The 11,817-nt window shown below is 41.8% G+C and overlaps 1 protein-coding gene across 1 annotated transcript in view; it reads left to right on the top strand.

The window, feature by feature from the left end:
- CCDC6 (coiled-coil domain containing 6) overlaps positions 1–11,151 on the top strand; it is a 106,128-nt gene extending 94,977 nt beyond the window's left edge. Inside the window, exons 8-9 of the mRNA XM_045877890.3 lie at positions 5,412–5,536; positions 6,588–11,151. Coding sequence (XP_045733846.1) covers positions 5,412–5,536; positions 6,588–6,782 — 320 coding nt within the window. The 3' untranslated portion in view covers positions 6,783–11,151. The remainder of the gene's footprint in view (positions 1–5,411; positions 5,537–6,587) is intronic.
- Positions 11,152–11,817: the final 666 nt, after the last annotated feature.

Below are 11,817 nucleotides of genomic sequence, written 5' to 3'. Positions count from 1 at the left end.
AGGCCAAAGCTGGAATAATCTGAGCCACAAAAGAAATAATGACGTGTTAGATTATAACCCAAACATAAAATAAATATCCATGAGTTCATACTAATATAAATAAATGACCGACTAAATAAACAAGGTAGAAGAGACAAATCTGTCCTTCGAAAGAATTCCACATAATTTACGTGGATACTCTGCTCTCAAGGAAGTAGAAATAACTCTTCACTCTTTAAATGTGGTAGGACATAGGGTCTTCCCTCCAAAGAGTAAGTGTGGTGAAGGGAAAAAAAGAGTAGCTTTACAGTGGGGAGAGTTGACAAACATGGCCTCAGGGTCCACGTCGACAGTGGGGGGCCATTGTCCATAGCACATGCCCTTGATGTGATGAAAATGGCACTTTACCTCTTTGGACTTCTTCCAAAAAACCCGTAACCCAGTCTAACCATGTGGAAAACGTCAGACAGATCCCAGCTCAGGGATAGTCTGTCTGCAGAATACCTGATTGATATACTGCAAATGTGACAAGCTCATCAAAAACAAGGAGAATTGAGGAACTGCCTCAGCTGAGAGGTGCCTAAGGAGACCTGACAAATATTAAGTGGCATCCAAATGGGATCCTGGAACAAAAAAGGGACATTAGGTAAAACTTCAGGATATCCAGAGAAGTGTGGATCTGAGTTAATAATAATGTATCAGTATCGGTTTATTAGTTGTTTTTTTTTTAAGACTTTATTTATTTGATAAAGAGAGAGAGCATAAGCAGGGGGAGCGACAGGCAGAGGGAGAAGCAGACTCCCCACCGAGCAGGGAGCCTGATGCGGGACTTGATCCCAGGACCCTGGGATCATGACCTGAGCCGAAGGCAGACGCTTAACTGACTGAGCCACCCAGGTGCCCCTTGGTTTACTAGTTGTGACGAATGTATTATACTAGCATAAGGTGTTAATAATAGGGGAGTCTGAGCATGGACCATACAGGAACTGTCTGTATTACTCTTGCCGCTTTTCTGTAAACCTAACACTATTCTAGAATTAAAAGTTTATTTTTAAAGAAAGCCAGAGAAATAGGTGAGATGTCACCTAGTCCTAGTAGATAAAGGGAGCAGAGAAAAGCCCTCCTGTCTGATCTTGAAGCAACTGTGTTATTTGGAGGTCAAGTACAGGAGGAAAACCTGGCGAAGGAGATTGGGAAGTGGCTACCAGGGGAGTGGAAAGAAAATTGGAATATGATCTCACTGAAGTTAAGACCAAGCCTTTCACCAAGAGGAGAGTGGTCGGCTTTGTCAGAGGCTCTCCAAGGTCAAGTACAATGAGGAGTGGAGAATGGTTGTCGCAACCAGCGGCACGGAAACACTGCTGACCTTGCAAGAGCAGCGCTGATGGAGTGATGGGGACGGAGCCAGATTAGGGAGATTTAAAGAGGAAATTGTGTCTATATTTGAATTTTTGCAAAGACCGTGGTCTTATGTGTAACTTCTAGAACTAAAATATCTTAAAATTATAATCTAAAATATCTTAAAAGGAAGAAAAGCTTTGTGCCTTTAGTTTGGCTCTACAATTTTTTTTTTTTCATTAGCAAAAAGATACTAAAGAAAATTTGGGGACAATTAGACGGGTATAAGCAGAAATAAAGTCATCCAGAATCCTATCCAAAGGTGGTGTTTTTAGGTGTCTCCTCTCCCTACCCCTTTCTCCTGCAATGTTCCTTTAGATAGTTGGTTTCACACAGATTATACACTTCTGTACTTGCTTCATTTTGCTTAGTGGTTTTTGTCATGAATTGCTTTTAATTAATCATCTTTTAAAGTTGCAGCCTTGAGCGTGTGGACAGTGAAATAAAGTCTTAACCATTTTCACTTTAGTTAATGCATTTCTATATGAAAGCAAGAGAAATCTATTGTAGCAATAGCTTCAAAAAGCCATAGTATTTGATTTATTAGTAGATTGGTGTTTGGGGTTTGGCATTTTCAACCTAGGTATTTTTGGATTCTTATCCTGTATTGATTTCGTGGGCCAGAGGGTCAGACACATGATGATTAGAACTTAAGGGAAACAAAAAGTACTAAGGTATGGTCTGGCCTCCAAGAGCTTATCATCAACAATAGGGCCTGGGGAAGGGTTGCGGGGGTGGACATACAAGAAACAAGAAACTCTTTACAAGAAACTTTACAAGGCCACGCATAATGAATTTTATGCAGAAGGTGAAATAGCTGAATTGCAGGACATCCACTCTGTGGAGGGTTATATACTGTACAACTTCATTTCTGGAACATTCTCAAAGTGACAACATTACAGTGACAGGGAACAGATCAGTCATTGCTGGGGCGTAGGATGAGAGGGAAGGTGTGCCAAGTGAAAGGACTGACACGAGGGGGTTTCTTTGTGGTGATGGAGCAGTTTTGCAGCTGATTGTGATGACAGTTACTCTAATCTGCACATGTGATCAAATTACTTTGAGCTGTGTACACACGTGCCCACAGGAAGAGTACAGTAAACTCTGATGGAGTCCAACTCCAGTCTGTGCCTTCGTCACTAGGAGGGGACCTGTGTCAGTCTCCTGGGGTTGATACTGTGCTGTGCGTCTAGAACAGCTCGTTGGTGGAGGCTGGCTGCAGGGCCCACGGGAACCCTGTAGTGTGTGTGCAATTTCATGCGAGTGGTAAACGGTTTCAAAATAAAAAGTTAAAATTGAAAAAAATCTAAATAATTTAAGAAGAGATTCCAAGAAGAGAGAGCTACCCAGCTTTGAGCACTTTTGAGATGGGCCTTAAAGGAGCGTCATGAGCTGAAGCTTAATGAGGCTATCGTTGGCCAGGCACACTGAGCACTGTGATATTTACTCACTTCATCCCCACAGCAACCTTGTGAGGCCACTACAGTAATCTCATTTTACGGTCGATGGATCTGAAGTCCACTGTCACTCAGTGCCAAGTGGCAGAACTAGAGCTAATATGGCCGTTGGCTGTAGGATCTAGGCTGTTTGCCTCTTCAGAGGCTCATTGAGGTCCTGACTGACAGGGGAGAAAGTACAGAGAAGCTACCCCAGGCAAAGGGCTTGATGTGAACTGAAGTAGAGGTCAGAATCAAGAGTGATAAGGTCACTGTGGTTCTTAACCACGGGCTGCCCTGAGGCCCTGTTCCCATAGATTCTGTTTTCATCTGATTTGGGCCTGAGCGAGGGCTTTGATACTCTGTGTTGGGAACCACTGACCTACAATATTAAGAGATAGTTTGGAGCCAAGTGCAGAGGCCTTTATAATATCCAGAGAAGAGATTTTTTTTTTCCTTAGTTTAGGTAGACAATAGGAAGGCTTTGAAGATTGTTGAGTAGTGTCTAACATACCAGTAATTAACCTTATAATGCTACAAAATAGGCTGCATCTTTATTATTATTATGAGCTTCTCTGTCTTGGGATAAGGATCCATTTTCATAGCCTTTCTCTTAAATTTCATCACTTTCATAAGAAACAGAATTAGGGTTGTATTCCTCAGAGCTGTTTTAATAAAACTTCTTCTTCCCTCCTCCAGCTGAAGTCCTTGTGGTCAAAACAAACATGGCCACTTAGTTTCCAAAGACTTAGACTTTACTCCAGACCTCCATCTTGTAAATGTGAACCCCACATCCACAATTGGAATGGAAACATGCCAAATAGAAAGCACTGTTTGATAGTCAAATCAAGAAATGAAATAAACTCTTGACTTTAGATGTTGAGGGCACAAATTCTGGGATAAGACACATAAAGGTGGGCTTGGTGGCTGCATGTCTCAGCCATGGAAGCCAAAAGTATCCTTAACAGCTTAAAGAACTGTACTTATTACTTCAAGTGCACTCCTTAATGCCTATTACCCCATCCCCCCCTCCCCTCCCCTCCAGCAACCCTGTTTGTTTCCTATAGTTAAGAGTCTCTTATGGTTTGTCTCCCTCTCTGTTTTCATCTTCTTTTTCCTTCCCTTCCCCTATGTTCATCTGTTTTGTTTCTTAAATTCCACATATGAGTGAAATCATATGGTATTTGTCTTTCGCTGACTGGTTTATTTCGCTTAGCATAATACCCTCAAGTTCCATCCATGTCGTTGCAAAAGGCAAGATTTCATTCTTTTTGATGGCTTAGTAATATTCCATTGTGTGTGTGTATACCACATCTTGTTTATTCATCTGTCAGTGGACATCTGGGCTCTTTCCACAGTTTGGCTATTGTGGACATGGCTGCTATAAACATAGGGGTGCAGGTGCCCCTTCAAATCACCGTATTTGTATCTGTTGGATAAATACCTAGTAATGCAATTGCTGGGTCGTAAGGTAGTTCTATTTTTAACTTTTTGAGGAACCTCCGTACTGTTTTCCAGAGTGGCTGCACCAGCTTGCATTCCCACCAACAGTGTAGGAGGGTTCCCCTTTCTCCATATCCTCACCAACATTTGTCATTTCCTGAGTTGTCAGTTTTAGCCATTCTGACTGGTGTGAGGTGGTATCTCATTGAGGTTTTGATTTGGATTTCCCTGATGCCGAGTGATGATGAGGTTTTTTTCATGTGTCTGTTGGCCATTTGTATATCTTCTTTGGAAAAATGTCTGTTTGTGTCTTCTGCCCATTTCTTGACTGGATTTTTTGGGTTTTTTTGGGTGTTGAGTTTGATTTAGGTGGTTTATACATCTTGGCTATTGTGGATAATGTTCCAGGCTGTTGAGCATCTTTTCATATGCCTGTTGACTATTTGTATGTTTTGGAGAGATGTCTATTCAAGTCCTTTGCCCATTTTTTAATTGGATTATTTATTTGTTATTGAACTGTAGGAGTTCCTTATATATTTTGAATATTAATCCCTTATCTGACATATTTGTCAATATTTTCTCATATTCCATGGATTACCCTTCTGTTGATTATTTCCCTTGCTATTTAAGCTTTTGAGTTTGATATAGTCCCCCTTGTCTGTTTTCTGCTTTTGTGGCTGCGCTTTTGGTGTCACATCTGAGAAATCATTGCTAAGACCAATATGAAGTTTTTCGTCTGTGTTTAATTCTAAGAGCTTATAGTTGTATGTCTTATGTTTGAGTCTTTAATCCATTTTGAGTTGATTTTTGTGTATGGTATAAGATAGGGGTCCAGTTTCATTCTTTTGCATGTGGATATCTGGTTTTCTCAGTACCATTTGTTGAAGAGGCTACCCTTTCCCCATTATGTATACTTGGCACCTTTGTTGAAGATTAGTTGACCGTTTATGTGTGAACCTATTTCTGGGCTCTTTGTTCTATTCTAGGACTTGATATAATCCCCTTTTACTCAGGAGGCCATTTGGTGAGCCCACTACTCTTACCTGTGTTCATTTTTGTTGGTGACTGAGAACTTTTGCATTTTAAAGTCTTCTAGATGGTTGAAGACACCAGAGAATGGAGTTTGAAATAATGCTTGCTATTGTTATATTTCAGGTCTATCATATGCAAGTCACACAGTTGGTTTCACGCCACCAACTTCACTGACTAGAGCCGGAATGTCTTATTACAATTCCCCGGGTCTTCATGTGCAGCATATGGGAGCATCCCATGGCATCACAGTAAGTATTCAGAGGGGAGGAAGCCACACTTGACTCTCTTGGTGGTAGCAGCCGCTGCTTCTTAGGAGAACCGGGGCTGATGCCCTTAGACCTTGACCTTTCTTCTCCCTCCCACCACCAGTTCACCTTCAAACTATAGAGACTTCCCCGCAGTTTGATACCAAATTCTGGTGTGGAAACTAAAATCCTTCCCGGGAGACAAAACTTCAGCTTCACTTTCTGTGAAAAATTACACTTTGTGAAATGTAATTTGAACTCTGGCCAATGCCTTAATTAAACTCTGGCCAGCTCTTTGCCATAACGAATCATTGCTGGTTGCCACAGTGTCTAAAATATTTATTGTCTGCATCTTCACAGTTCACTGATCCTCAGTATTCTTCTTGAAATTAACCTTATTTCTGCTTTCACTCAGAATTTTTTCTCCTGGAATTAGAAGGAGCCTTAAGTGTGTTTGGTTCAAACTTCACTCAGGGGAGTTTTTTCTTTAGAGCTGGTTGTTAAGTTGACTAATAGAGCGATTAGAAATGTAACTAATGGGGGTTTGAGAATAGGAGAGAAGTGAGGGTATTTCCGATAAGGGAATCTTTAAAAGAAGACTCTTACTCTACAAAAGCAGGAGGTAGTCCTGAAGCCGTTTTTATTGGTTTGATGGGCTTTATGTAAAAAGAAACATTTGATTGAGCTGCAGCTTTCAGGATGTTGACAACTTACTTGAGTGACGGAAGGAACTTGGGGACAGACAGTGGACAGAAAAGATTAGAGTGGAGGATGAGGCAGCTGTCTTAATTCTAGGACTGTCCCATCGAGGGGCCCAACTCCAGTAGTTTGGTCAGTGCAAGTTTCATAGTAATTTTGCACAGCTTTCTCTTGGGTGTAGGTGCAAACTCCACCTTAAGTTTTCATTAGTAGTTCAGAAACCAGTAGGGCTAGACAAGGAACTCGCTAGTTTCTTGTCTCTGTCGCTCCCCCTTTTCGCTAGCCCCCACTTGTCAGGCTGTTAGAAATGAGCCGTCTGGACCCAGACTGACCTGCTGTTCTGTCCTCTCTACAGAGGCCTTCACCGCGGAGAAGCAACAGTCCTGACAAATTCAAACGGCCCACGCCACCTCCATCTCCCAACACACAGACCCCGGTCCAGCCCCCTCCGCCTCCACCTCCGCCGCCCATGCAGCCTGCGGCCCCCTCGGCAGCCACCTCGCAGCCCACCCCTTCGCAACATCCGGTGCACCCCTCCTCCCAGCCTTAATGCATGTGCTTAGTCTGCATCTCCTGTTGGGACTCGTACAGTGGAGCCGTCTACTCAACGCCAAAGGCTTCCTTCCCTGGCATTTTTGGATCTGACTTATTTGCACTGAGGTTATCTAGGCTTCACTATTAATTGTGTTGTAAGTGTTTGTCAGAAACGCAGCCAGTGTTGTGGGTCTACAACACTAAACAGATGACTTTTTCCATCAGTGTTTTACTTGAATCTACATGTACGTCCATTCCCTGGCTGGAACATTTGCTATTCGATATTTGGTAATTCAGCAGCAGTGTGCAATTTTTGCTTGGCCCCAGAGCTTCATTTTCCTGGCTTTTAGGTTTGTAAAATAAAAAGGGATATCTTTTTTACATTTTTTTTTTCATGAATTTGCAGAAAATTACTGAGCTGTTACTCCCCTCCCCCCGCCCCCCATTATAATGGTGTTTACCAAACATACCAGTAATTCAGCACTACAATTCAGACCTTTGAAAATCTAGCTTTCGGTGTAGAATGGAAAGTTAGATATCAGTGCCCAAGACAATATATACTCTTTGATAGAGCTTTCTACAGATACACTTTTTATAGGTTATTTTCAGTATATGTCAACATCCATGTCTCTTGTGAAACAGATAGGCTAAAGTAATGGATCACATGGCTGTACCTTTTCCACATACACGTGGGATGGATAATTATTGTATATTAAGGTGTGATTCTTTCCTTATCTTTAGTGTTAACCTACCCAGACTGGCCCCTCTAACACGAGTCGATAAATGTTGTCCTGCCCACCGGTGGTTTTGATGGCTGATTAGACACACTCTTTGATTTCTGCTGCAGAAGGCAACGTGATTGTAACAGAAACAGCTATTTTCCCCTTTCCATTCTTCGTGTTCCCCTAAAATAGAGTTTGAACAAATATTTTAAAGGTGCAAAATACTATTAGAAAGTACTATTTGAAATGAACATTATAGGAATCTCTTGGCATAACAGCCACAGAATAGTTTATTGCTTGGCAGAAGAGACAAGAGGTGAGAAGAAAGTAGCACATTAGCTGGATGAGCGCTTGTGTCACCCGGTATAAGCAAGCGCGGTGTACAAACAGGTATACTCTGAATACGTTATTTCCACTCATTTAGCACAAATAAATCGTTTGGTTTCACTTGGAAGTGGAACACTGTGAGTCACTCTTTTCTTAATACTTGCAACATCTTTATTTTTGCTTTTCAGCAGTTACTGTTTTGTACTTTGGTAGTAAAGTGATTTTTACCACCTGTGTTTGCATATTTATATATGCTGTGGACGAAAATAACTTACTAGAGAATGTATATTTTATGATGAGAATGTGTATCTGTTGGATATAATCAGAGAACTGAAAATTAATTTATCAGTAATTTTTAAGAGTCCATGTTTTGTGACACCCATCTCTAATAGCTAGCGCTTTATTGAACACACTCCTAAAAATAAGGAACCGTGACATTGTAGATATTTAATAGTGTACAGTATAGAAACTTCCATTTTTGCCTTTGAATGCATATTTAAGAATTATAGAATGAAACAAGTCTTGTTGGAAAATAGTGTTTGACTAGCATTTTAAGAACTGGAGAGTAAAAGCAACAATAGGATTTTTCACCTCTTCCTGCTTCCACCCCTGAACTTCACTCCCCAATTGGTCTATATAAATTTTATTTATAATCTGTATGTAATATACATAATCATAGTACAGTTCTCAAATAAGGGGAAGAAGTTTGGCATTTAATTATTGAGGCTTTAGGTTTTTAATTCGATCAGACGGGGTCCTAGCAAACCTGGGGATCTCACCAACAGCCTGCCGCCCCTCCTGGTACATTGCCATTCCGAGGAATTCTGAGAGGAGGCAAACCCATTTTGCCTTCACGGTACAGTTCTTGGTTTTTCTCATAGGAGAAGTATGGTCTATGTTTACAAGACTCTTTCATGAGCTGATAGAATTTAATGCTGTTGGATAGTGGCTTGCACGCAAACGAGAAAGTCCATAACGGAACAAGCTTCCCTCCACTTCCTGTCAGTGGTTCCCTCCTGAAAGCACAAAAGTCGAAACATTGCCCAATGGTGATTGAAAAAGCACTTGGCGTGAGCAAACTGCTCCTAACAAACGCCTTTTAGAAACAGGTTCCTGACTTTCAGACTTTTGCAGAAATGGAGTGCTGGTTTCCCTAGACTTGTCATTTCATTTCAAAATAAAACACAGCTCCTTCAAACACCACTTTTTCGATGTAGATCGAGTTGCCTCTCCCTGTGGACATTCAGAATTGGTAGAACAAACACTACTCTTTTGAATCTGTGCTGTTTCAGGTCCTTCTCAGGTGGTTTCTGACCCCGCGTGGCACCTGTCACTCGCAGGTAGTGCACCTGCCAGGACCATTCTTGCTGATGGTTCAGCCACCAGGGACCCATCAAATTCAGACCGCAAGCCCATGGAGGCAAGAGGCCCCTCACCCATGGGAAGTTGACTTACCGCGGCCGCTTCTCATAGGGGCTGAATATGGTTCCTGCCATTTCTGCGGCCCACGCGCCCAGGGGCACCCTGGAGCGGTTCCCTGAAGGCCTCTGTCCAATCAGGAGCCGGCCCGCGGGCAGGCGGGCGCACCAGTAGCTTCTAGGAGCTTCCTTTCCCTGTCTTGCGGATAGAGACCCTTGGCTACCACTGTGCTGCTAATAGGATAAGTACTCTGTTGCCAGATTACCATGCCTTTTATACAAAACCAAATTAACTTCTCCAATACCTGACACCTCTCTGGGCTCTGAACTGCTTTCTCTCATCAAGCATGCTGGCATTCTGGACAGAATTCCAGAAATTTGGCAGATGGTGGAAATATTTAAAATTTAATTTAACTTGCTCCCTGTTAATTGAGAGGAGTTTTAAACTCTGAGCTCCTGCGATACTGACCAACCATGGGATGAATGTGTGACCAGAATGTGGCTTTGGCACCAAGTGCCGTTGTCCCTTTGTAATTGGCTTCTAACTGATTGGACCAGATATCACTGATAATGTGAATTTTTGTTAACTGTTCAACTGTAGGAAAATAGAATATGTATCTCCCTCTGTTAGGTAGACATGAACTTTTCCTGCACGAAGCCTTGCTTATAGAGGATGCCCAATAAGGCAAGAAAAAGCCTAGTAACTTGTGCTTCGAGAGCACAATATTTTTATCTTACCAGTACGGAAGAATCATTTCTATGTAACCTGATCTTCTGTCTAGTACTTGTCTTATAGGTAACCAACACTGAAAACTTTGTAGTGGTAACTACCAAAGAAATACATAGTAAAACAACCTTTTATTTCCAAATTTATTAAAGAGCCAGCTGTTAACGCTGCTACACGAGTTCCATGCTCAAGAGCCATTGTAAGAGATTAAGGGGTTTTTAGGTTTTCGTTTCTGGTTTCTTGTTTTCTTTTTTCTATTTTTTTTTTTTTTTAACATACACACACAGCTGTTGGCATGTTGTTATGGGGAGCATTTCCAGAATGCTCAGCAGTCGTTAACAGCCAAGCCCTGGTTGCCTCTCGTGAGGCGGTGGAGGGAATCCTATGTTCACGATAGTGTGGGTGCTGTGTGTGTGCACGTGTGTGTGTGTGTGTGCATTCATGCCTTAACTCGGGTTACTGCTCAACTTCAGTTCTTGACTCAGTCTGCACCGTCATCGAGATTGTAGTGTACATCTTGATCTGAACTTCATCCTGGCAAAAACAAAGTTGCAGGCACAACAGTTTAGGAATGCATTCCTCTGGAAGAGGTTTTAATCAGGTTGACCCTGAGCCTTTGGACTTTATTTGGAACTCAGCATGGAAAGCAAAAATGGTCTGTCAAACAGAAAGACATCAACAAGGAAGAGAGGAGAGCCAAGTGCTAGCATAGCATGTCTTTGCCTCTGCATCTCCGTGCACACTGTGTGTTCATGATAGCTTGTTTACAACTTGACTAGGTTGGAGTTCTGGTAATAGTGGCAATCTTGACATTCTTGGTCAGAGTTTAGAGAGATGTAAGACTTCCAATTAATGTCTTATTTACTTTATGTTGATTAGTCTTTGATTCATGTGCTGAATCAGAAACCTAAATAAAGATAATTTTTTAAAATGCACCTCTTGAGCCTTAAAACCTCTCTCTTTCTTTCTGGTCTTTGAGTTGGAAAATGAACATTGTTTCCCTATTTGCTTCTGATGAACATCTGACTTTGATTCTAATCCTAAAGGCTGCCTTAGAAAGTAAACTTAAGGACAGGACACGGAAGGGGCTAGTACTGTTCTGTTTCTTTGGTTACCTGGATGTATTGAATTTTTGAAAACTCATTGAGCTGTATGCTTATGATTTGTGCACTGTTCCAAGTCTGTGTTGTATTTCAATTTAAAACCATACATCTAGGAGATTATGAAAAGTGACACTCATTCCCAAAACTGTCACATTACATATAAACATACGTGTGTGTACACACATATTTAGGCTTTGGATATGACCTCCAGTATATTTGTGAGCTTACTCTTAAATCCATCTCTGTGGTTGCCTCTTTCTTTTGTAGAAAGCACGACTCCAGAATAACTTCCAGGTTTGAGTACCAGCTCTTTAACTGAGCCAGTTACTTAGCCTGTCTGGAAGTCCAGTTCCTTCCCTGCAAGATACGTTACCTGCCTCGCTAAAATGAGAAACCGGGAGATGAAAACCTCAAGTGCAGTCCTTCACACAGGAGGATAGACACTAGTCTCATGCATTCATTTGGGAAGAAACTCAGAATGGGTATTTGGGGTGACGTGTTATACAGGTTTGAGGGCTGTATCGTTGGTCAGCTGCATTTCAGTAAGCCCCTGGCATTCGATTGGGGAAAAACATGGTACAGAGCAGGATCCTGTCTTTGGAGCATAGTCTTCAAGAACCTGGTTGTTACACAATCTTACGGGGGCAGACTTTGAATCTAGGCCCTTTTCTGTATAAAAGTACTAAATGGACCTTGAGTGACTTTTGACCTCACTCTGGCTTAAGCCAGATTCCATGTTCACTATGAGTTAATG

Source organism: Mirounga angustirostris, unplaced genomic scaffold (assembly GCF_029215605.1).
Source record: "Mirounga angustirostris isolate CCGP_5_RB_7025 unplaced genomic scaffold, mMirAng1.0.hap1 SCAF_6, whole genome shotgun sequence".
In the NCBI taxonomy this organism is placed as follows: Eukaryota; Metazoa; Chordata; class Mammalia; order Carnivora; family Phocidae; genus Mirounga; species Mirounga angustirostris.
The sequence above is the reverse complement of the archived record's forward strand: the minus strand, read 5'-3'. Positions and strand labels throughout refer to the sequence as shown.